Source organism: Heterodontus francisci, chromosome 12 (assembly GCF_036365525.1).
Source record: "Heterodontus francisci isolate sHetFra1 chromosome 12, sHetFra1.hap1, whole genome shotgun sequence".
Classification (NCBI taxonomy): Eukaryota; Metazoa; Chordata; class Chondrichthyes; order Heterodontiformes; family Heterodontidae; genus Heterodontus; species Heterodontus francisci.
In genome coordinates this window covers 23235548-23262457 of record NC_090382.1, presented here as the reverse complement: position 1 = coordinate 23262457, position 26910 = coordinate 23235548, and the positions used below count along the sequence as shown (strand labels likewise).

Genomic DNA, 26910 nt, shown 5'->3' with positions numbered 1-26910 from the left:
GGCCCTTAAAGCCTTTTTTGTTTTACTTTTTGATCTGACTCCCATGATCATTGGAATTTTTACTTTCTCAATCTTGAAACCTCTGCAAATAGAGCTTTAATAAGAACTCTCAACACTCCATTATTGAAAATTAGGGATCTGGAATCAACTGAAAAACAGTGGAACAACACTGAGGTGAAAATTTGCCCACTAAGTTTTCATGAAATTATATAGCATCATCTGTGAATCTCTGAGAATCAACCACAAGGACTAGCTTGAGGCAAATAGCATAGCTGCATTGAAGGGGAAATGAGATAAGCATATGAGGGAGAAAGGAATAGAAGGGTATGCTGAAGGGGTTAGATGAAGAGGGTTGGGAGGAGGCTGTATGGAGGATAAATGTCAACATAGACCAGTTGGGCTTAATAGCCTGTTTCTGCACAGTATATTCAATGTAATTTTATGTATATCAATGCAGCTCCCACAAAAAAATCGGGCCTACTCGGTGCTGGGACAATGGGGCCAGATTTTGGAGTGTGAGCTGGCTAACAGACTTCAGTCTCATCCAACCTGATCAGCCACATGAGAAAAAGGCCCAGCTTTTGCTGACCACAATGAACTAGACTTTGCAAATAAAATTCTATGCTCATTTGAGAGACTCTCAAAGCTCCCTGTGCATTTGATTACTTTTGTTAGTGAATTAATAATTAAAATGACTTGGACAATAGACAAATTTTGAATGGTTTAATAAACCCAGGGTTACAATTTAAAAATATATGAACCTCTAATGTGTAACAAACTGAAAACCATACTTATGAGTCACAGAGATTACAACACTGTGTAATTATTAATGCTTGTCAGTTCGGTGTTAATAGCAATAATTTATAAACCTCTAATTTTACTAAATAACAATTCAATGGCCCAAATCAGCCAAAAATAAGTAGTGGAAGTGGAGAAAAATTGAATTTTGAAATCTTAATTATGAAGCATTATTGAGAGACTGGCATACAGTATGCCTCCATCAGTAATGTTTCATAATGATATCACATGTGCATGTAATGCAAAGATATCACAATCAGAATTGCTTTCAAAAGTCTCTTAGAAGGTAATTCCGATTGATGCCAACATGCTCTTTACTTTTAGTTGGTTCTCCCTTTTACTCAGCAATATATTTTGTTTAATCAGTTGGCGCTAATGACAAAATTAGCTTGGAGACTTGCCCAGCATGAGCGGAAGGGAGCTGGATTAATATGCACAGTCAAAGTGACATGAATGCTCAAAATTCTTGCATTAATGACTGTGACAATTCTAAAGTCAGTTTAACTCCCTTGAAAAGTTTGGCTCGGTAACTCCTTGCATCCAGCTCAACTAGCAAAGACATTGGCCGGAATTTTACGCCATCCTAACGAGCCGGATGGTGGCGGGGAGGGGGGGGGGTGGCGTTAAATGGAGCGGGAGGCTCCAGGAGGCCTTCCTAACCCACTCCCGCCTCTGCCCATTTTACGCAGGGCGGGGAGAAGGGCGATAAATGGGCCGCCTGCCCCAGGCCAATCAAGGCCCTTAAGTTGCCAATTAACGGTCACTTAAGAGCCTTCGCCTGCCAATGGCACTGCTGAGAATAAGAGCTGCCAGCCCACTTATTGGGCAGTTCAATGAGGCAGGACTTCCTCCCTCAAGAGGGTGGAAGTCCCGCCTCGGAACAATTAAAGCCCGGGGACCCGTAAAACGTGGGACGGATCCCCAGGCTAGGCAGAAGCGGATTCGCCACCGACTTTTACGTCGGTGGCCAGCTCCCGTCTGCCCAACGTAAAATCCAGCCCATTATTACACTCTGTTTCCAAATAAATTTTCCCTTCAAAAAAAAATCAAAATAATTAAGGACATTATTAATGTTAATCACAGAAAACTCTGGAAACATTCAGCAGGTCAGGCAGCATCTGTTCAGAGGGAAACAGAGTTAAAGTTTCAGGTCGATGACTTCAACTGAGTCAGTTCTGATGAAAGGTCATCAACTCTTCACAGATGCTGCCTGACCTGCTGAGTGCTTCCAGCATTTTGTTTAATTTCATATTTCCACTTGTAGTTTTTCTTTTTATTGTCGGAGTATGTATTTCAGTGTATATATGCAATGAAATATATTTCGACATAAATATATAAATAAAATGAAAATGCACTGTCTGTAGTGTACTACATGTTGTGGCATTTGGATTAGGCTACAAACTGCAATAATTAATGTCATTCCCACATCAAGCTGTTACCATCTCTGCAATGTTTGTATCCCTCCCCTTCCCCTGGGTGAATAATGGAGAGTGTTTGTCATTTTGGTGCAGTAATACATCGATACAGGAATGAAGACAAGTATAGTGCAAATGACAAAAGATGCATTAAATTCCTTTATTGGCCAAGATAAAGTGACGCAGTGCAAGTAACAGAAGAAGCTGTGCAATGATGTAACGTCTCATGCAAGGCTTTGTCAAGCAAAAGTTCTTGTGGATATTAGGATCATATTTATAGAGCACAACAATTTTTATATTGTAATTTTACTCATTTGTAGTTTTGTGTTTGATTAAGATGGTAGACAGTGATGGGTGATTGGTGCCTGCTAGTGACCACACAATAAGGCCAGATGTGACAGCAGAAATCAGCTACCTGACAGCAACAAATGCCAAACTTCTAATTAACTATAATTTGGTGACCTTCATTGGCTGAGAAGTGTTTTGGGATGGCCCAAGGAATGTGAAGGGGGGGCTTTATGAATGCAAGTTTTTCATCTGCATAGCTCAGTTCCACCATTCAAGTTGACCAATATAACTAACAGGAACCCTTTCTATTCTCCCCAAAAATATTCTTAATAGCTCTTGCCTTCAGTGATTCACGCAAGCAATTCAAACTGGAGCAATGTCAAGTGACAAATTTTAACCTAAATCACCTGGGGGGAAGACAAGTTCAGTTGGGATAGGTGAAATCAGATGGCGTGTAAAACAAGCATTCGAACCAAGCCCACCTCTGCCCCACCTGGTGGATCAGGTTAAAACTCTGGGCTATAATGCTTAGTAATAGTTTCATCCATTCATCTCTCTAAATGTAGGGAGACTATACATGCTTATGAAAACTCAGATATTTTCAGATAATTCTCCAGTTTGAATTTGATTTAATAGAAGTAGGCTCGATTATGGTAGACATAAAAGGAACTGGAGAGTGGCAGGGAAAAGTAGGAATAACTTATTGGATCATTATGAATCTCTTAACCTTGCAGATCTATTGTTCTTAAGGGAGAAGTGGGCAGTGTCTCCTTGGGGTCGAGTTGGCAGCAAGTTGACATGCCTGACATTGAAAGATTGGAATCAAGTTATCCCTGGCAGACACAAGTATCCTATACCTGAGCCAGGCAGTTGCACAGTTCCCCAGAGAACTGTTGATGCTTGACTGACCAGTTACTAATAAAACCTGGAGGGGTAGACTCAGGGCTGAAATTAAAGCTAGGCCATTCAGGGGTGATGTCAGGAGGTACTTCTTCTCACAAAGAATGAACTTTCTTCCTCAATATGCTGTTGAGGCTGGGGATTGATTGAAAATTGCAAAAACTGAGATAAATATAAATTAATCACTAATAAATCCAGTGGAGAATTTAGGAGAAACATCCTTACCCAGAGGATGGTTAGAATGTGGAACTCGCAATCACATCAAATGTTTGAGGCAAATGGTAGATGCATTTAACAGTAAGCTAGATAAATGCATGAGCGAGAAAGGAGCAGAAGATAATATTGATAGGGTGAGATGAATAGGGGTGGGAGGAGGCTCGTGTGGAGCATAAACAATGGCATAGACCTGTTGGGCCAAGTGGCCTGTTTCTGTGCAATTCTATCCAGGCAAATTTTTATTAGGTAAGGATATTAAGGGATATGGGGCAAATGTCAGTTAATTGAAATTGAGGTGCACAACAGCCAGGATCTAATTGAATGGCAGAACACGCTCAAGGGTTGAATAGCTGACTCCTGTTCCTATGTTCCAAATGAGCTCTAGACAATCCTGCAAGCCAAACCTCAAGTGGCTAAGGTGGCTCCAGGTGCTGAAATTGTCGAAACCTATCAATTCTCTGCTGGTGCATTCAATGGGTTTAGGTGGTTAAACTTCACCTGTTCACCTGCACACACTAGATCCTCGAATGTCGATTCTTTCAAAGCTTTATGTAACTCTTTGGACTGCAGCCTAAATAGGGTGTGTCCTGACTGTGCACTTTGCACGGGCAAACAGAAACTACCCCATCTCTCTAACCCGTCCATGTTTCCCATCACTATCCCATCCCTGTGACTCTCTCCCATGTTTCCCATCACTATCCCATCCCAGTGACTCTCTCCCATGTTTCCCATCACTATCCCATCCCTGTGACTCTCTCCCATGTTTCCCATCACTATCCCATCCCAGTGACTCTCTCCCATGTTTCCCAACCCTGTGCCATTTTGAATCTTCACAAATTGACATTAGCCGATGGCTCCCGTTTATCAGTCTTTGAATCTTTAATGGGATTTTTTTTTCCCAACACCGGTGTAAAATTCTTTGACAGGTGACATTAAGAAAAGGTCATGTATCACTATACACTATACAGGCTATGCAAATTGAATCAAAAATGTAGCAGCCAGATTAGCTGAGGTAAAAATTATAAGGTCACACAAAGTCAGTCAAGCTGGAAGTGCTGAAAAGATGCTTGTAATTACTCTTTTTAGTCTATTAACTATTGTTGTTCTATCAGGACTCAGGGGTATATGAAAGCCATGGACATGAAGTACAAGATAAAGTAATGTGTATTTACTACTCCCAGAGGATCAATTTGCCTGGTATTTTGCAGCTTGGAGGAGCAAAACACACAAACGCTGTTCGCCTTTCTCTCCACTGAATTTTGTCTTTTATCAAAGACTGCTCGGAAGACAGCCACGACACTGGGTACAATCTATCCACTCTGAACAGAATCTCTCTGTGATACCCCTGCCATGTAGTGATCAAATCAGTGCCTTCTGACACAACATAGGAGAGCCCCTGTATCCTCTTGATAAAATCCAGGAACATGCTGGGATCAAAGCCTCAGCTGCCAACTGATTTTTCAAGAAGGCAAGCGCAATGCAAATTTGTCGATGGGATCTGAAGGAAATCTATCCAGCCCTGCCCCCGTACAGTCACTGCATGAACCGCTTGACAAGTAAAATATGTCTGTCAGCTTGATATGAACTGACCCCTTTTTTCCTCTATCTATTCATCGCGTTTGCTTCCTGTCAAACGAATACTGCTAACTTTAGCTGAGGCCATAATTCACTCATAATTTAGCATGGGGACACCAGGGACTAGTTTTTTGGAAGAGGTGCTGCTCAGTCTTACAACAGACCCTGATGTGTTTAAGCCCAGATATTCAGAGGCCTCCCAGTTTATTGCTGGCAATTGGGTTAGTTTGTTTTTAAAGTAAAACATTTAAATGTTTATTCTCCCGTGGCCCCTTGCACACAGCAATGCTAGGTTTTGATGTTGATTACGTTGTGCCATTTAATAAAATATATATTTTCTTGCCACTTTCTCCTCTGGTCTGTGCATGTCTAATGGTAGTGTGTCTTTCAGGGACCCCTTCCAAATACTTAATTGCAGTATGGAGAGAGAGCTGCACTGTCAGAGATGCGGTCTTTCAGATGAAACATTTAACCGAAGCCTCGTCTACCCTCTCAGGTGGATGTTTTTGAAGACGAGCAGGGAAATGCTCCCCAGTGTCCTGGCCAATATTTAGCCCTCCATCTCTAACTCTTATCATATTTCTGTTTGTAGGATCCTGCTGCGTGCACATTGGCACCTGGTGACTCCTGCTTTATTACAACGACTACACTTCAAAAGTACTTCATTGGTTGTAAAGCACTTTGGGGTGTCCTGAAGTCATGAAAGGCCCTATATAAATGCAAGTCCTTCATTGTTTTCCAGTACGATACAGAGGTAGCAAGCAAAGGCCCTGAGGGTGTCACTCTATTGGAATTAATTGCCTTGCTGTAACTGGACACCTGGCATCAGGCACAGCTGTTTGGACCTATAGGGGCAATGTTCACTATTACCTGAGTGGTAATCTAGCAGATCAGTTTGTGCCCTCGTTGTAGAGCACGCCCGATTTTTGGCCCATTTATAGAAACAGAATGAAAGTTGGGTGCATTCTACAATAAATGGGCTCTGCCAGATTACTACCCAGGTGATGAAGCTGAAACATAGTCTCAATGTCTTCGACTGGCAGGTGCCATCTAGTTTTTATTGATTTCCTATAGTCAGGACGAACCATGATATCAACCGCAGATAGTCAGCACTGGCCAATATTTATCCCTCAACCATTATCACTAAAACAGATGATCTGGTCGTCATCACATTGCTGGGACCTTGCTGTGTCCAAATTGGCTGTCCCATTTCTCTACAGTGGCTACACCGCAAAAGTATGTCATTGGCTATGAAACACTTTGGGACATCCTGTGGATGTGAAAGGTACTCTAGAAATGCAAGTTTTTTAAATTATTTCTTTCACTGCACTTAGCAGCCGTGCAGAGAGGTCAAGATGCCCAACTGGATGGCCAATCACACAAAAAAGGGTGGGTGCAGTATTGACACTCTGCCAAAAGGTGTCACTAACACATTAAGCACTGCATCATATTCAACAAGTACAGTGAAGACATCTAGAGGCAAACTTCACTGAGACCAGTTTGAAGCAATTGTTTCTGAGATGTAACAATGGAAATGTGGAACTACAAGGAGTGGTTGGGGTGAATAGTATAGCTGCAGTAAAGCAGAAGCTAGATGACATGACAGAGAAAGAAATGGAAAGTTATGCTGATAGGTTTGGATGAAGATGGTGGGAGAAGGAGCGTGTGGAGCATAAACAGTGGTACAGATGATGGGCTGAATGGCCTCTTTCTGTGCTGTACATTCTATGTAATTTTATGGAACAAGAATGCTTTATTCCACCAGTTTTGAGGGCTGCATTATGCTAAAAAATCTCTTTGCTGATATTTTACCAATTTCATATTCCCGATTCCAAATGCATGTCAACTAATTTGTCCTGTTATACAGCAGTGATGCACTTGAAACATTAAGCCTTTTTACAGATACTGACTGGCCTTGTATGCACTTCTGTTTTCATTTGGCAATACAAAATATGCATGTGTTTTAAACACATTGATTACCCATAGAGAATGTGAAATGAGAAAGTGTATAGTACCAATTTTTATTTGGTCAGCGAAGATAACCTCACAATTCAATCGATATTCTAGAGTTTTCCTTTACCTTCAGAAAGAATTTGGTACAACTTTCTCTCCAGTGATAAATAAAAAGGTTGTGCACATTCTGTGGGTTGGAGTTTGTTGTCTTGCCACCGGGACAGCGGCCACCCCCTCCAAGCACGTGGCAGGAGTGGCATTGGCGACGCCATTCATGGCGTCACTTGATGCAGGTGCTGGTGCCATTTTTAAGAGGCTGCTAACCATGCACACAGCTCGAAATAATGCAAAGTTGACCCCTTCCCCTCTTCAGTGGCGCCAGCTTCTCCTGGATGGGAAAGTGAAGGCACGCGAGTGCTGCACGACGTGCTCAAGATTGGGAACTGAAGGTAAGATCATGGGGAATTAAATATAAATTTATGCAGAGAGGTATTTTAATTATTTAAAGTAGGGTCTCGTCGCAGAGTGGCAGAGCTGCCGGAACAGAGCCTCGCCACTACAGGGAAGATCAGGCCCAGCAATCCCGACGTCGGGCTCTTTGGTGACCACTGCCGCTCCGATTCTCCAGCCCCCCCAGCCAGGGCATGAAACCCAATGCTGAGCTGAAAACAAAATCCAGCCCTTTGTGTTCAATGATCTTGACTCCTTTCCTCCCTTTCTCTCACCCTGATTTTCCCCTGCTCCTCTCCTGACAATGTTAACCCATGCTGGGCTATGACTCTGCTGGTGCTAACAAGCCTCTGGTGCCTTATGTGTGAGTCTAGATGGCAAGTGTTGTCAGGCTATTTGACCGTGAGGGGCTGATCTTGTGACATTTTGTAAGCCAATGCTAAAGTCTCAATAACGATGTTTCATACAGAAAGGAAACCTGCCTGTTAGAAAGCAGCTCCACAACTCTCCTAATGTGCCAAAGTCCCCACTCCTGACTGCTATCCACGGAGCCCTGGCTGGAAAGCCCGCACATGCAAGTGTTGGGTGAATACAGACCCGGGTTTGGTGCTGAAGTCTCCTGCTGCTGACAACTCATTACCGATGCTCACATCTGAAGCCAGACCACCTGCAGGTAGGTGCTGGAGGGTGACTAATATCTGTAGCACCATCCTCGAGCAAGGAACCAACATTGGCAACCGAGCCTCCTGCCTAGCTGCCCTCTCAGGTGGACATAAAAGATCCCATGGCACTATTTCAACAAAGAGCAAGGGAGTTCTCACCAGTGTCCTGTTCAGCATTTATCCCTTAACCAACATCAATAAGATAGATGGTCTGGCCATTATCACATGGCTGTTTGTGGAATCTGGCTGTGCATAAACTGGCTGCCTCCTTTACTACATCACAGCAGTGACTACACTCCAAAAATGTATCTGGCTGTTGAAGCCTTTTGGGACATCCTAAACGATTAGAAAGGAAGGTGTGGGGGTGGGGGGTGGGGGGGTCGGGGAGTGATGGAGGAAAGTGTTGACTGTATGTTGGTATACATCATGTGTGGGATGCTTTCATGAAGAGGAGAATTTATCTTATCTTCAACACAGATACAACACAAAAACAGAGACAAGCATTCCCTGTCACATTTTGTATTGACAATATCATTTCTAACTGCTATGGTATTCCTGTTTATTCAAAGTAATGTGCCAAACCAGCCTTGTAATGTTACAGCATATAGAAGCAGTTCAATAGCAAAGGTTAAGTATGTAACTGACCTTTGGCAATCGTTCTGGATCACCCGGATGTCTGGGGATAACCTTCTGCAACCGCTGGAAGCCATAATCAATGGTGGGTTCGTTCAGAGCTGCAAAAAAGGAAGAAGAATTGAGTTCAGTGAGGGGAAAGAGCACCAGGATGAGAAGATGTGAATTAAGATTGAGGCAACAAATAAAGAGAAAAGTAACTAGCCAAAGTTCCTGCTGTTGGCTCCTGCTATGATTCTGTCCTGTCTTCCATGGACAAATAGCCCAGCGGCTTCACTCACTATTCAGGCTCACACATGAAGAATGTACATGGGGGAGGCTGATACCCATAGGTTCGTACTCCAGGAAGAAAAGCAGAGGCCAATTGTAGCAGCCTCCACTGTTGCCATGGACAGTGAATACTGAATCGCTGAACAGCACTCAGGTGCTTGTGTTTCCTTCCCTAACCCAGGGTACTGATGCCAATTCAGCACCTCCATTGCTGTGCTGGCTATGTGTGCACAGATGAAGAATTGAACCTGCGATCTTCCTGGCCTGTATGCTCAGTATCATGCCACACAATCCATTAAACTGCAAAGGGAACCTTAGTTATAGTTCGCTGTTTAAAAAGAAAGGACCTATGGAATTTAAGAGAATTAAGATGATCAGCCAATCATGATTTTATACCTCAACTTTTTAGCTGATTATGTGATTTCAAAACATTATAAAGGATTCTCTCTCCAAAGTTGTACAATCAACTGATAATTCAAAGTTTCTCTTGTGCATCCAATACTTTGTATTAAGTGGTGTAAATAACACAGCAAGATGTGTTTAAAAAATGAACGATCAGAAAAGCTGAATGAAGCAATCTTGAATAAAACCACACGGATCTGTTAAAATGTCTTGAATGCAGGATCGTGGATAAAGAAGCTGCCTCATACAACATCAAATCAAACAGCAGTCCCAGGTTTGATTCCCAGTCAGTGCTGACTTCGCTGTGGTAGCAGTTTGAGAACTAGCCAGATTATAAAGGGCTAAAACCAGACAAAGATGCTGCTCCTGATCCCCGACCTACTGGTCCTATTGCGCAAAAGTAAACATGTGTGGATGTCGGATGAGGACAGAATTAGGCTGAGCTGTGTCGCGTCCCTCCAACAGTACAATATCCCACTGACCCTCACTGCTTAGATTCACACATGGCACAACATCCAGAGAACTAGATGCCAGTGTCAATTCTCTCAGGAGACAAAGCGATAAAACTGGGGGCAGGGAAGGAACTATATAAAATACAATAAAGAACACAAAGAATCTTCCATTGTTAGGAGACAAATATAATTTTCTTTCCTCAAATTGTATATATGTATGTGTATATATATATATATATATATATAAAATACTTAAAATGTTCCACTATTCACAAATACGTTATTGAATTTTAAAATACATATAAATCTTCATAAAATAAATGACTTGACAGTTGTGTTACATTTTCAGCGTTCATCATGAGGCTGCCAGCACCCCCACCAGCAACCACCCCCACCTCCCCAGACCCCTCCCCCCGAAAAAGTGAAGCGGGGGCTGCAGATCAAAGCAAAGAGCTGTAATAAGTCTGGAATGACAGAGTGGTTAGAGGACATTTGCATCTGAGCACCTTGAATTTAGTGCATAATTGCACCACTAAACCCCTTAACTTGTCATCCGCCAAAAAAAAATCCCAAATTGTTGTCAGTCATCCGCCATACGGCACTCATCCTGGCAAACTCCTGAGTGACAGGGCTTCAGCTGTGAGCGCTGAAAGTGACGCCTTATCAGAACACTCTATTCAAGAGCAGTAAGTGGCCGTAAACCCACTCAAATCAGCTTAATGATTAAGGTTTTGTTCAATGTCAGGAAAAAACAGCAATTTGAATATAAACATGTCTTCATGACATGTAAATCATCGAAGTTGAATACATAGAAAAAGAAAAGCAACATCCGATGCCCTCGGCCTCTTTAATCTTATTTTGATTTCTTTTAATCTTGCTGCTATGGTGAGTTACTGGGCAAGCTGGCAGAAGGCAGCTTCCAAGGCAAAACAAAAATTAAGACTTTGTTGACCATCGCCCTCAGGTTTGGCTCGTGGACTGGTCAAAGCCAATGGGCAAGGTGGTTGCCTGGAAGTTTTTTTACATGGAAAGCAGGAAGTTTGAAGAAAAGTCCATTTCTTTCTCTCTCCGCTTGCTTCTGTGCCGTATGATGCAGAGATATGAATTGTTGCGGTGAAATCTCTGATCAATTTTTGACAGAAGCAAAGCAAACAGGGAATGCCAGAAGTACACAGCAGCTCTATCACAATTCATGCAAAGAGCCTCTAGATCAGGTTTAGTGATGAGGACATCCCCACCCAAAGGTACCCTTGTCCTTTTTTGTAGACCTGAGTAGCTGTCCCTGATCTCTGGACTAGATTATTCATTCGTCTCCCTTCCATGTGCAAAATTTTAATGGCAATCAGAAAAAGGAGAGCAACAAGAATTTAAAATCCTAGTCAGAATGCTCTCTGCTGAGTTAGCAGATCTCAGCCAGACAGTCGCAGGGGTGGCACAATTGGACTCTGTACCCTTAGACCCAGGATCAGAAAAGAAGCAGCCAATGTTTCCTGCTCCCAACCAACGTTCCCTCTAAGCTGCCCACTGCAGCAGTACCCGGAACTTCCCACTCAGGCCGATCAAAAGTTACCACGGGTTGGATTTTAAGAGCCAGCCACCAATCCCAGCGGCAAGCTCAAAAAGTGGCAGCCTGCATGCCAAAGAGCTGCCACAATCTATAGACTGGGCAGCCCGTCCCCTCCCCAATCTCATGGAGGGGGCGGGCTGTCCGTCCCCGACAACAGCGTCAGCTGCCTGTGCGCAGGTGCTGGTGCCATTTTTAAAGGGCAACCAGCCCTGCTGCTTAATTTAAATTTTTAAAGTCCTAACCCCCAAAATTAAATAAATACATTTCTAATGCCTCTTTCCCACCCCCCCTCATAACAATTACAATAACTACTTGCCCTCACCCCACAAAACACTTACCTTTAACATCTGTCAATTCCAACAAAAACTGTACAAAGTTTAAGGTTCAACCCTTCCCACCATCCCCTACACCCATTACATTTATTTGCCTCCGCTCACCTCCCCACCCTTTCTCGCAATGACAAACTTACCTCCTACCCCCTCCCTGGCAGTATGGCGCCACATTTCCCTGGACGGGATCTGAAGGCGCGGGAGTGCCAACCACCACGCCGAAGACTGTGGCGGGCCCTCAAGGTTGGAAGTAAGTATATGTAAATTCATTAATTTTATTCATTTACATATGTAAATTGTGGTCTTGTCACCCAGCGGTGGTGGTGGTGGGGAGGTGGGGGGAGGGGGGGGAGTGGGGGTAGGACCCCACCACGGAGCCTCACCGCCACTGGAAGGATCAGGATGGGCCCTCCTGGCATCGAGGCCCATGGCTGGCCTCATCCCAACATCCCGAGCCATCATCCACTGCCACAGATCACGACTTGGTAAAAATCCAGTCCCACGTGTGCATAACTGCGCAGAAAAAATTAACAGTCGCACACTCTTAAATGAATAGGCTGTGGACAATAAAAAAAAATTAGAGGGTACATTGTTCCTGACCACTGACTAGTGCCCCATGTTGGAAAATAGCTGTGTACGCACACTCAGTAAGGACAGAAACAAGCTCAGCTGTGCCTCACACGTAAGGAATGACTGCTCAGGTAAAGTTGTGAAGGGCTGTGTGTCCTACCCAAACCCTGGCACAATGTTGCACGAGAAAAAGCACACATGATTATAAATAACACAATATAAAGAGGGCAGCTTCTAATCAAACCATTAGGTTTTTGTCAGGCTTTTACTGACTCTTCCAAGCCTTGGCAAGGCAACCTTATCATGTTTCAGTGGTAGCACTCTCACCTCTGAGTCAGTAAGTCGTGGGTTCACATCCCACTCAGAGTTATTAGTACAAAATCTTACCATAGTGTACAATGCGCATATTGAACGTTTCTTTCTTTGCCAATTTCCTAGACTTGAGCTCATAACCAAGGCTGACACTTTCTCAGTATTGCCCTGTCAGAGGTGCTGTCTTTCAGGTGAGATGTTAATCTGAGGCCCCATCTGCCTCTCAGGTGGACATAAAAGATTCCATGCCACTATTTCAGAGAGCAGGAGAGTTCTCCTGACCAATATTAATCCCTTAAACAACATCACTAAAACAGATTATCTGGTCATTATTTCATTGCTGTTTGTACAAATTGGCTGCTGTGTTTCCCATATCACAACAGTGATTACACTTCCAAAGAAGCTGTGAAGCACTTTGGGGCATCCTGTGAAAGGTGCTACATAAATGCAAGCCCTTTCTAATCTTTACTTTGAACTCTATTTATGTATCCCTTTGCAAAAGCAAAGCTACGCTCTTTGCCCCAGCAGCCCTCTGCTGCTTGGTCCTCTGCATTAACCAATTTTTTATAATTTTACAAAATGAATCCTAAACGTGTCAACAGTGCTTCAGTTCTTAATCAAAAGATTGTCTGATTTGACTTGGAGAGGAATTTGTTTTCTTGAGTTGTGCTGCCAAGAGTGGCAGAATGATCGACACTTCATATAAGCAATTAAAATAACTTGTTTAAAAACTCCACCGATCTGGTAGCCCAGGGGCATTAAACAGTACACAGCACTGCATTGCAAGATGTAATAAAGTGCTGCACACATGGAGCCTTTATCCTGTGACACATATTAATGTCATTCTGAAGAAAAACAAATACATGGTGAAGAGGGTCACCTAGCAATGGAATTGTTCAAGCGTTTTTTGCTGGTTGTGTAGCAGGATCAGAGCTAGGTTGGATCAAACTGAAGGAATGCCCAGAAACCCGAACCACGCATGTGGCAATGAGGCATCTTGGTTTTGATAAATGGGTTCAGTGCAAAGGCAATGGCAGTGGAGAGTTTAAGAGCATTACCATTCCAGTAAGTAAATCTGCCCAGGAATTCCTCCGTCACAGCAATCTCTGAATGTACTTGGGACCTCGTCTTCCTGGCTGCTCTTTGGTCAAGGTTTAAAGGGGACAGTAAGGTTCCAACACACATTGGACATATTCTTGGTGATTTGATCATTGTCATTCTTTAGACAGTGAGGGTAAGTAGGCTATTGCACCTGATTAGTTCAGGGTCTTGTGCAATTGCTTGGTGCTAACACCACCCCTGGCTGAGCAAGATATGGGAGAGAAAAAAAAAAACTTAGTCAGGTTCTCCTGCTCCTATCCTAGGAATATAAGAATCACTAAATGAAAAAAGGCCAAGGTTCATCTAGTTTGACTTCTACCATCCTGGTAGTCACATGATACAATGATAATGGAATTGAAACTAATCACAGTGGTCAACTTCTATCAATTAGTCTACAACAGACCCAAAAATGAGAAAAGGAAAACCCCAGTGGTGGAGAACTTTGGAAACCGTACGTGCAAAGCCACCTTTTGCATCCTAAGCATGCTACATTTACCACGTCATGTCTCAAATGATTCTTATACTGTATCCCAAAATGTTACTTTCTGAAGGAAATGTGTCGAATTTGCATTTGAATGAATCAATACGAACTGCTTCCACCTGGGGAGCCTGTTCCCTAGATTAACCACTCAGTCACTGGCATATTGCTTCCACTACCCAGTGGCCCCTCCTGGCAAGTGCCTGCATGTGGACATCAGGTGAGGGCAGGATTGTGCTCGGGCTATGATGCCCTCCACAGTTGAGTAGCTTACTGATTGAGCTTACATGTGAATGAAAGCCACTTGTGTAAGATGCCACACCTGGGGCCCATAGAGCTATAATCCAATTTTGAGGTTAGTGGAAATTTGGACCTTCCTCCTTCAAAAGGCTGTGAATTCCAGGGTAATTGGAGTTTCAAGACTGACATCGATGGGTATTTGCTGAGTAAGGGCATCAAGCGATGCGGAACTAAGACAGGTAAATGAGGTTGATCAACCATGATTTAACTGAATGGCGCTGTAGGCTTGAGGGGCTGAATGGCCTACTTCTGTTTCTAGGGTACGAAGGAAACATACTTGAAGTAATTAATTTTTAAAAAATCAAGCTGTGTGTATATTGTGTGAGGTTGTCAATGTTGAAATATAACTTGTGCTGGCTGATGCGCGAGACTTTTCATTTGACAGGGTGCAATAACTTTTCATCCTTGATAGCTATACCATATCCTGAGCACAATATAAACCCACTAACAATTTGGCAGAGCCAGTGGCAGAGTCTGTCTCAGGATACAATAGTGACTTGTTAGCCTGACATTTTTTAATTCAATACATGTGATAATCTGGCACATTCTCTTAACATCTGCATTATTTCCAAACTAGAAAGGAACAGAATGCCTCTCCGTACCCTCCCATCCCCCTCATATTTTTGGCTGATCCACTTCAAAACTGCCAAAATAACACAATCTTTCTAAACATTCGTTATTATTAAGAGGTCCCACTGTGTCAGAGGGGAAATTTTTTTTTTAAATTGGAAACCAGACTTTTACACATTTTTCTGTTGAGTGCTGCAGTACAGAAGTGGGATCTGACTTATGTTACTTGGCTGTCACGTGCTGTAAATCATCCGACATCAGGATTTCGATTGCGTGTAGTTTAGTTTGACGCAATGTAGAATTTATCCTGGCATGGTATGGTATGGCCAACTCTGATTGAACATATTCATGGAGGTGTTGTCACATGACTTGCCTCCAAACAGCCCGCCCCAACATCCTGCTATTGATCACGACACCTTCATTATCACAGCACAGCATCTCTCACATTGCAAAGCAAACAAACTGTTCATTACCCAAATGGATGATTCTTGAGTGTCAGTCAAACATGTATAATATTTTTATAACTAAAATAATTTTTCATGCTTTTTCTCTTGTGTTGCTCATAACAGTGTCCTAGAGATTAGTCTTTAAATACTGGAGAGTCCAGAACAATCCTGAAATGCTGGAAACTCTAGAAGATATTGATGGAGTTCTTCTGTTGTTGGACCATAGCCTTCAGTGAGTTGAGTTGTCCAAATTAAAGAAGAGGGCCACCAACAGCCTAACGCTCGACAGGCACTTATCCTATAGCTGACCCAAGATTTACCAGTAATTTGATCTGTTTAGTAACCAAATTTAAGGCTCTGCTCCTGCATCCATCCAAATTCACACCTTACTTCGAGGAACTGTAATCATTTTTGTTTCAACTCCTTCCCTCTCCCCCAACCCTTCTTGCCCATTCTCCAGCTCAACAGACAGACTGTTCGACTGTTCACGTGCCTCTTTCAATATGCTATTCTTATTCTAGTCACCAAGAGAATAGGATGCAGGTTGTCCTGTCCCTCCTCCTCCCGCCAAACCATGTGGCTGAGATTAGGTGTTTATCAGTCACATCGAACTATATAAAAATTACGACGACACCAAAACAAGCTGGTCAACCCAACCAATCCACATCGGTGCTTATTCTTCGTATGAGCAGTAGTCTTGCTCTCATGTGATATCCTTTTTCGGGTATCACTATGTCCCTTCTATCTTTCAATCATCGATCTAACCTGCTCATAAATGTTAATATGGTCTCTGTTTCAATCACTAACTCTGTAGTCTATTTCACAGCCTCACAAACCTGTCTAATAAGACATTTGCTCCAATTACCAAATTTTTTAAGCCCTTGTATTTGCATTTACAACCAGCATCCTAGTCCATCTGTGCTGTACCCTCCCTACTGCCTCAACACCTTTCCTATAGTGATTTTAAAACTCTTATCCTTGTTTTCAAATCCTTCCCTGGCCTTGCCCTTCCCTGTCTCTGGAACCTTCCCATCTCTACAACACTCTAAGATCTCTGTGTTCCTCCAATTCTGGCCTTTTGTGCATTCCCTGATTTTAATTGCTGCACCATCAGCGGCCGTGCATTCAGCTCGTGGGCCCTAAGCTCTGGAATTCCCCACCTAAATCTCTCTGCCTCTCTACCTTTCTCTCTTCTTTTAAAACACTTTTGGTCACCTGTTGTAATTTTTTTTTAATTCATTCATGGGATGTGGGCATCCCTAATTGCCCTTGAGAAGGTAGTGGTGAGCCACCTTCTTGAACCACTGCAGTCCCTCTGGTGGAGGTACTTTTAAGGTGCTGTCAGGGTAGGGAGTTCCAGGGTTTTGATCCAGCAACAATGAAGGAACGACTTGCTGACTTGTTATCAAATTTTGTCTGCTAATGCTCCTGTGAAGCAGCTTGGGACATTTCACTATATTAAATGCAAGTTGTTATTTTTGCGTGGAGCCTAAAAACTGCACACAGTTATGGTCTGAATAAAGTTTTGCCATTATATCTCGGCTTTTATATTCTATATCCCTTGCCATAAAACCCAGTCTTCCACTAATTATTTTTATGGCCTTACCCACTTCACACTCTACTTTTTAATGTCTTGTCAATCCAAATCCATCTGCATTTCCACATCATCCAAATTTCCCCCATTGAACATTTAATTATTACTACTTTTTAAACAAAATATACCACCTCACACTGTGGGTAGAAATTGCATCTCAAAATCACAAACAAAGGTTATGTTTGTACCTCACAGTTTGTTTATTGTTTATGAAATCATGTGCCTGGCCAATTCATTCATAGTGACTTGCAGACAATACTAGGCTGGATAGTTTTCAGGTTATATCCAAACACACCCATACACTGGATATGGCAGTGGGATATAACAGCGATACTCAAGGCGTTGAGGGGAGCGGGGAGTGAAGAAGTGTTTAGTCACGATGTTCCAGCCATCATGGTGTGGGACAGGTTTGAGGGACCAACTGGTCTTTATCTGTCCATTAATTTTTAATGTTTGTATCATGATCTTTCCCTCATCCCCTTGACCTTTGACCCACAGTAGAACTGCTCTCTAAGCCTCCCTTCATATCTCATTCAGCTACGGAAGGTGGCCAGAGCTGGGACTAAACATTGATGCCTCTTCTATTCTGCCCAATACAAGTAACCTTTTAGAAGGCAAACTATTCCATAATGGCCCTGATGGAATGCGTCCCAGGGTACTAAAAGAGATGGCGGGAGAAATAGCAGGTGCACGGACGGTAATTTTCCAAAATTCGCTGGATTCTGGGGTAGTCCCAGCTGATTGGAAAACAGCAGATGTGACGTCACTGTTTAAAAAGGGAGGTAGACAAAAGATGGGGAATTATAGACCGGTTAGCTTAACCTCTGTAGTGGGGAAGATGCTTGAGTCGATTATCAAGGAAGAAATAGCAGGGCATCTCGATAGAAATTGTCCCGTTGGGCAGACGCAGCATGGGTTCATGAAGGGCAGGTCATGCTTGACAAATCTTTTGGAATTCTATGATGACATTACGAGCAAGGTGGACAATGGGGACCCAGTGGATGTGGTGTACCTAGATTTCCAAAAGGCCTTCGACAAGGTGCCGCACAAGAGGCTGCTGCATAAGATAAGGATGCATGGCGTCAGGGGTAAAGTATTAACATGGATAGAGGATTGGTTGACTAACAGGAAGCAGAGAGTGGGGATAAATGAGTGCTATTCTGGTTGGCAATCAGTCACTAGTGGTGTGCCTCAGGGATCGGTGTTGGGACCGCAATTATTGACAATTTATATAGATGATGTGGAGTTGGGGACCACGTGTAGGGTGTCAAAGTTTGCAGATGACACTAAGATGAGTGGCAGAGCAAAGTGTGCAGATGACTGTGAAACCTTGCAGAGGAACATAGATACATTGAGTGAGTGGGCAAAGGACTGGCAGATGGAATACAATGTTAATAAATGTGAAGTCATTCATTTCGGTAGGAGTAACAGTAAAAAGAATTATTACTTGAATGGTAAAAAGTTGCAGCATGCTGCTATGCAGAGGGACCTAGGTGTCCTTATGCATGAATCGCAGAAGGTTGATCTGCAGGTACAGCAGGTAATTACGAAGGCAAATGGAATTTTGTCCTTCATTGCTAAAAGGATTGAGTTTAAAAGCAGAGAGGTTATGTTGCAGCTGTATAAGGTACTGGTGAGGCCGCACCTGGAGTACTGTGTGCAGTTTTGATCTCCTTACTTGAGAAAGGATATACTGGCAGTGGAGAGGGTGCAGAGGAGGTTCACTAGGTTGATTCTGGAGTTGAGGGGGTTGGCTTATGAGGAGAGACTGAGTAGATTGGGATTATATTCATTGGAGTTCAGAAGAATGAGGGGGGATCTTATAGAAACATATAAAATCATGAAGGGAATAGATAAGATACAAGTAGAGAGGATGTTTCCACTGGCAGGTGAAGCTAGGACAAGAGGGCATAGCCTCAAGATTAGAGGGAGCAGATTTAGGACTGAATTAAGAAAGAACTTCTTCACCCAGAGGGTTGTTAATCTATGGAACTCCTTGCCCAGTGAAGTAGTTGACGCTTCTTCAGTAAACGTTTTTAAAGCGAAGGTAGATATCTTTTTGAACAATAAAGGAATTAAGGGATACGGTGAGAGAGTGGGTAAGTGGATCTGAGTCCACGAAAAGATCAGCCATGATCTTATTGAATGGCGGAGCAGGCTCGAGGGGCCGTTCGGCCTACTCCTGCTCCTAGTTCTTATGTTCTTATGATAAAGCAAATGAAAGGGTTCTAGGTTCTCGGTTCTGCTCTCCCTCTCTCCTGAGTGCATTGACTTTCTCACAGGGCTGTGGTTCCCATCTGGCTGTTACTTTCTTTCTTCTCAGGTGGATGTAAAAGATCCCATGGCATTATTTTGAAGAAGTGGCAAGTTCTCCCCAGTGCTCTGGTCAATATTTATCCCTCAACCAAACATCATTAAAACAGATTATCGTCATCATCACCTCACTGTCTGTGGGACTTTGCTATGAGCAAATTGGCTGCTGCAATTCCTACATTACAACAGTGAGTACGCTTCAAAAAGTACTTAATTGGCTGTAAAGTGCTTTTTAGATGTCCTGAGCTCATAAAAGGTGCTATAGAAATGCAAGTCTTTCTTCTTTTTAGTGGCTTGCTTGAATTGGCATTACCAATGCTTTGAGCTTTGAAAGTGTGTGACATCAGGCTATACAACTTTGGACGGCATCACAGCTGAGTCCAATCCCGTCCTCGCCCAGTGGCTACACAGACATTTCCAGTAGGTATCTCCGTGGGAAGCAGGAGGCGTAGCTGATTTTTCCTTTCTCCAACTTGAGGTCAATTGCCACTATTATTGCTCTAACTGAGATAAAGTAGCAGAACAGCATAAACAGGGGGCTGAATCTAGTATCCCCCTCATCCTTATAGCTCAGGGTGGAAATGCTACCTCGAAACCATTGGGATAGCTTGTACACTACCAGATCTTCAGATTCTCCTCCCACTTTAGGTGGGAAAATGTCTAACATCCAATATGCAAAGCCTCAAAGCGGCACCTGACCCTTTGGGAAACTGTGACAATAAACTCACTCCCATCACTCCCTGGTACTGCGTTCCTTAGAATAATCCCTCAAGCAAACTCAAAGTTTGGGAATGGGGCACTTGATATAAAAAAAGTTAGTGAAAAAGAACACTTGATCGTAACAGCCAAATAAAGTATGAAATCAATGAATGTTCGAAAATGCTGAGTACTCACAGAGAGAACTTAATAATAGTATTTTTTTGTGGGAAAAAGTGCTGATGCTCAGAAGCACTTCTTAGTTAAAAGGGAAAGATGTGGTGGCAGTTGGTTAAGTTTAAAAAAGACCTTCATCTGCTGGCATGGTGTCATCATCCACTCTGACTCCAGCCCCTGGAGGTTCCAACATTCGGCCACTGGTTGAATATTTGTGGGTATTGACAGCTTGACTCCACATTTCCAAATTGTTTCATTCCATTAACTTCCCTCAAACCATTTCTGTTGATATTTGGCACGGTGGAAAGAGGGGGTGTGGGCCGATTAAAGGGATATGTAGTATGTAACGAGCAGGAAAAATGCACAGCTCTTGAAACAAAAGACTATTGAGTCCCTTGTTCTGTGGGAAAGAAGAAGAATTTTTGTTATTTTTACTATAAAAGAATCAGCACTTTTAGATTAAAGGATAATACTGCTAATTAAATTGAGTAAAACAATCCAAGTTGAAATTTTGTCTGTTGGAGTCTTTTGGTTTGTTTCCTTGATTTAATTAGCGGTGTTGCTCCTTTGATCTAAAAAGAACTGGTTTGTTCTATTATGAGAGCTTGTATGTGCGATGCGGACATCCAAAGTGTTCATATCTCCCACCAGATGGCTTGGATAGTCATCATTGTCCTTGTGACATCTGTTTTCTATTGTTGATTGGATATGTGTATGAAGGAAATTGTTCAGTTTGTCTGGGAACCTCTACATCAAGAACAGAAGTGTTGGTTCTGACATATAAAATGTATAAACAAAGAGCTTCACACAGTCCCGGGCTGCTTTTGAACACCGTTATTGAAATGAGCAAGAGTTGGGAGAGAAGGAAATACAGCCTGAGGATGAACAATGGTTTGTGAACAGGATGAAAAAAGATTGAATTCACAACTCCAGAACAATAACTTAGCTAGATAATAGTGACTTCTAACCCAACCAAAAAATATTTTTACAAAGGGTAATGAACCCATCACATACTTTCCCATTGTATATATGTTTGTATCCATACTGCATTTAGTATTGGCTACTTTTTCTGCTTCATTCTACTGTTTCTTTGTAAATATATTTATTAATTGTCACATTACTGAAAGTGTGCAACACAAAAAGGCGTATTACTGAATCTTACACATCAGGAAGGTCACACATTTGAGTCCTAGGATGAAATGAGAGAAATTCAGAGAGGGGTTCTAACTCTTTACCATTGGCTAATGAACCCTATTAGAAAGTGCTTGGATGTAGGTGTTGGGTGAGGTCAGGATTTAGCTTGGCTATGATGTCTCTCCTGGTTTGATACCTTGTCAACATTCACTGTATGGTGTATGTCTCTGCCACACAATAAAACCTAATGTTCGGCAGGTTTGTATTCTTTAAGGTGCTTCATACTTCCTCCAACTTCCCATTGTTTTGAGGCCTCGTTCACTGCTATTCCACAGCAAATGACCTGCTCCCCGAACTCTGCCAATGGTTCCCTGCAAGGCAGATGGAGGAGAACGCCAAACCATACAGAGAAGTAGGCCCCAGGTTCAATCCTCAAATTGCACTGTTGGTTAATCTCACAATACATGTAGCAGTTGGTCTGTTACAATTGTCCAAAACACAGAAAAAGATCAACTAGGCTTCTTACTCCTGGATCTCTATGCAGTAACCTCTGTACATGGACACTGAGTGAGGAAACAGCTTGACTATAGTGTCCTTAATCCAATAACCTGCCTTCATTCATTGTCTATGCTGACAGAAAGGATGTTATGATGAACCTTTATAAAACACTGGTTTGGCCACAGCTCAAGTATTATTACCCTCACCCCTTCCCCTCCCTCCCAGAACCGTGACAGGGTTCCCCTTGTCCTCACTTTTCATCCCACCAGCCTCCATATCCAAAGGATCATCCTCCGCCATTTTCGCCACCTCCAGCGTGATGCCACTACCAGTCGCATCTTCCCCTCCCTTCCCCTGTCAGCATTCCGAAGGGATCGTTCCCTCCGCGACACCCTGGTCCACTCCTTCATTACCCCCACCACCTCGTCCCCGTCCCGGGGCACCTTCCCTTGCAATCGCAGGAGGTGTAATACCTGCCCATTTACCTCCTCTCTCCTCACTATCCCAGGCCCCAAACACTCCTTTCAGGTGAAGCAGCGATTTACTTGTACTTCTTTCAATGTAGTATACTGTATTCGCTGCTCACAGTGTGGTCTCCTCTACATTGGGGAGACCAAGCGCAGACTGGGTGACCGCTTTGCGGAACATCTCCGCTCAGTCCGCAAGCAGGACCCCGAGCTTCCGGTTGCTTGCCATTTCAACACTCCCCCCTGCTCTCATGCTCACATCTCTGTCCTGGGATTGCTGCAGTGTTCCAGTGAACATCAACGCAAGCTCGAGGAACAGCATCTCATCTACCGATTAGGCACACTACAGCCTGCCGGACTGAACATTGAGTTCAATAATTTCAGAGCATGACAGCCCCCCACTTTACTTTCATTTTTAGTCATTTTTAGTTATTTTTTTCTTCCCTTTTTTTTTTGCATTCCTTTTTACATTTTTTACAATCTTTTTTTGCATTTATTTCATTTCATCTTAGTTTGTTCAGTTTGCTTACCCACTGTTTTTTTCAGGTTGTTTTTCTTCAGGTTTGCACTTGCTGATGTTCAATATTCAGTATATTCACACCTATTCTGTACTAATGCTTTGTCTTTCAACACACCATTAACATATTGTTTGCCTTTGCTCCGTGACCTTTTGGTCAGCTATGTGGCCTGGTCCAATCTGCACCTTCTCCTTTGTTATCTCTTGCCCAACCCCCACCTCACTTGTTTATAATCTGTGACTTTTCTAATATTTGTCAGTTCCGAAGAAGGGTCACTGACCCGAAACGTTAACTCTGCTTCTCTTTCCACAGATGCTGCCAGACCTGCTGAGTGAATCCAGCATTCCTTGTTTTTGTTTCAGATTTCCAGCATCCGCAGTATTTTGCTTTTATTCAAGTATTATTGTGTCCAGTTCTGGGCATCACACTTTAGGAAGGATGTGAAGGCTTTAGAGAGGGTGCAGAAAGGATTTACTAGAATGGTTCCAGGGACCAGGGACTTCAGTTATGCAGACAAATTGGAGAAGCAGGGGTGGTTCTCCTTAGAGCTGAAAAGGTTGAGAGGCGATTTGATAGAGGCGTTCAAAATCATGATGGGTCTGGATAGAGTAGATAGAGAGAAACTGTCCCCATTATTGGCGGAAGGGTCAAGAACAAGAGAACACTGATTTAAAGTGATTGGAAAACAAACAAAAGGCAAAATGGGAATTAACATTTTTACACAGCGACTGGTTATGGAATGTACTGCCTGAGAGTGTGGTGGAGGTAGATTCAATTGTAGCTTTCAAAAGGGAATTGGCTAATTACTTGAAGGAAAAAAAATTTGCAGAGCTACGGGAAAAAGCAGCGGATTGGGAACTAGGTGAGTTGCTCTTGTAGTAAGCTGTGGAGGACTCAATGGGCCGAATGGCCTCCTGTGCTGTAACCATTCTATGAATCTATGACAGATTAAAGAATGGGCACCTGGGTAAGGTACCAGAGGGCTTCTGACATCCATGGAGCTGTACCCCAGTAGGAATCAATGTCAGTTCTGATATGGGATGAAAACTGGAAGCAACAAAGGATTTATGTGAACAGGTCTGGATGACCTGACTTCACCCCTACTCTGCTAGGCCTATAATTGGTGCCTTGAGATTAGAAAGTAGCCATGTGGAATGCTGGGGCATTTAGACCATGAATCTTTCCACTCCGTGCCAACACGCTGGTCTCTCCATGACACATTGTGAGCAGATTTACATTTGTAGACTGTTAGAGTCAACCTAGTGCAAAATTGCTACCGTCGCTTTAAATTTAACATGCTTCACTTGGGAGTTTGTGTCTCAAGTCTTTCTCTGGCACATTCTCACTTTGGAGGTTGTTGGATTGCTGGTCACAAACATCCTCCCACCTGCCAGCACCCACCTCCACCCTCCCTCTTCTTGAGTTAGGATTGTCTGCTCCCTTAAGCCCAAGGCTGAAGCAGATTCAAAGTCATTTACTTCCCATTGGCCGTGTACTCAAAGAAAAACAAGCGCATTCTAGGATGAGCAGGTCTCTCTCTCTCCCCTTTTAGGCTGAACAGAGGCCCCAGAAGCTTCATGTATCTGCAAAACCCAGGCCGAATCAGTATCAAATTGAACCAATTTGGGAAACATATAATAAACGATTGCGATTCAGTTTAGCTGCGTGTTCAAGGGGAAGAGGCACGCTTTGGTAGAGCATTATTAGAGAGGTCGACCAGGGGTCAAAGCATCCTCCTGTGCAGCCAAGAGCAGGGGCGAAGAAGCACTTTATTACTTTTCGAATGAAAACATGCCCTGCACTACTATTTAACACGATCATTGTCTGCACTCTATTCAGCGGTGACACTCCCTGTAATAACTTCATCAAAAATTATATATAAAAGGATTGCAGAAGAACATGTGTTCCCATGCTCTCACAGCCCACTGAACATTGTGACAATATACTTATATCAGCTACCTTGCCTCTAAATGAACCCAGTACTGGTTTTGCTGGGGCAAGGCAGAAGATAAATGGCATTGATTTGAAGCATCTTGTTCCCCGCATGCTTGGATTTTCAAAGCACGCATTTTTCCTGTACCCTGCCTTGTCGCTCACTCGATTACATTCGAGGAGCTGATCTCTCTTTTTCGGTGGAAAATGAAAAGGTCACACAATAAGACATGGTTTACTGGAACTCACACACTGCAGAGAGGCAGATCAGATAAACGCTGTCAGACATAATGGGTCTGAAATTTCTACAACCAACTGCTGTACGATAATGCAAATTGAGGCAAGACCATTATTCTGCAATTGAGCCCTCATTATTAACCCTGTGAACAATATGCAGCATTTCCACCAAAAACACCGCACCCCTTCCCCCCAACCGAACCATCTCCAATCTAAAAAAAAGTATGAATGAAATATATAGAACACAAAATCGGAGACAAGCTTGCACTCAGGGGACCTGACTCGGTTTATGACTCCTGCACCTTACATTAATGCACTCTGGCATCGGGGCTGTAAGGTAAATATTTTTTAAAAGAACCTGAATTTATATAGCGCCTTTCACGACCTTGAGGCATCCCAAAGCGCTTCACAGCCAATTAAATACTTTTGAAGTATTGAAGACTCTGTTGTAATGTAGGAAACACGGTAATCAATTTGCACACAGCAAGCTCCCACAAACAGCAACGACGTAATTTTCTTTTTAGGAGGGATAACTGTTGGCAGGACATTGTTGTTGGAGGAGCCACTTCCTCTAAGGAACCAATGCCTGATAAATAGGTGATCTTGTCCACAGACAGTGGAACCCTTGACTGCCAATGGCTGAAACGGAAAGCCAAGGTCCGAGCATTGAAGGAGCAGCCTGGCATCACAACAGAAAGTGTGGTAGGATTGGCATTCCTGAACGATGAAACAAAAGGGCTAAAGGAGTGTCTTTGTCAAAACGTAACTTAACCTGAGGCTTTGTGCTTTCCCAGCTGAAGGCATGCTACCAAAACTCAGCCTGCTCAAACAGGCCAGTGATTCAGTCTCTCATTCAACATCGTGCACAGATCTATCTTGGGCATAGTGGTAGATAAAACAGGTATAAAATAGTATCACAATCAGTAATCCTCACTGAACTGTGATTATGCTTGATTACTATGGAATCCAGCCATGGCATGTGTCAGTTGTCACTATTGGCTCTGAGTCAAACGGCCGTACGTTCAAGTGCCATTCCAGAGGAGTACGCGTAAGAGGTCAGCTGACACTCCATTGCAGTACTGAGAGAGTGCTGCACTGTTGGAGGTGCCAGCTTTTGAATGAGAGATTAAACCAAGGCCCTGTCTGTGCTCGCAGGTCGACATAAAAGATCTTACGCAACTATTTCAAAAAAGATCAGAGGAGCTATCCCCAGTGTCCTGGCCAATATTTATCCCTCAATATTGATCACAAAAACAGATCATCATGTCATTATCACATTGCTGTTTGTGGGTGTTTGCTGTGTGCAAATTGGCTGCTGTGTTTCCTACATAACAACAGCGACTACACTTCAGAAGTACTCCATTGTCTATAAAGTGCTTTGTGATGCCCTGCAGTGTGAAAGATGTTATATAAATGCAAGTCTTTCGTTCTTTTGTAAACAGGACAATTCCCCACCATTGGCAGCCTTAGGCCATGTTGTTTCTTTCAGTGGTTCAGCTATATACAAGGGAAGCATTAGAGTTCCCTGATAGCCGAGTGGGACACACTGAGGTGAAGCATAAAGTCAGATAGAGCAGAACATTACAGGTTCGATCCTCCGTTTGAACTAAGTTAGCTGATTCCAGGTGGGCTGTAAACATTGACCTCAATGTTCCTG

The 26910-nt window shown here is 43.1% G+C and overlaps 1 protein-coding gene across 5 annotated transcripts in view; it reads right to left on the bottom strand.

Moving 5' to 3' along the window:
• The window catches only part of ebf1a (EBF transcription factor 1a), a 523139-nt gene that overhangs the window by 71219 nt on the left and 425010 nt on the right, over window positions 1-26910 (bottom strand). For all 5 annotated transcript variants that reach the window (XM_068043198.1, XM_068043197.1, XM_068043199.1 and 2 more), the window contains exon 11: window positions 8903-8991. In XM_068043198.1, coding sequence (XP_067899299.1) covers window positions 8903-8991 — 89 coding nt within the window. The remainder of the gene's footprint in view (window positions 1-8902; window positions 8992-26910) is intronic.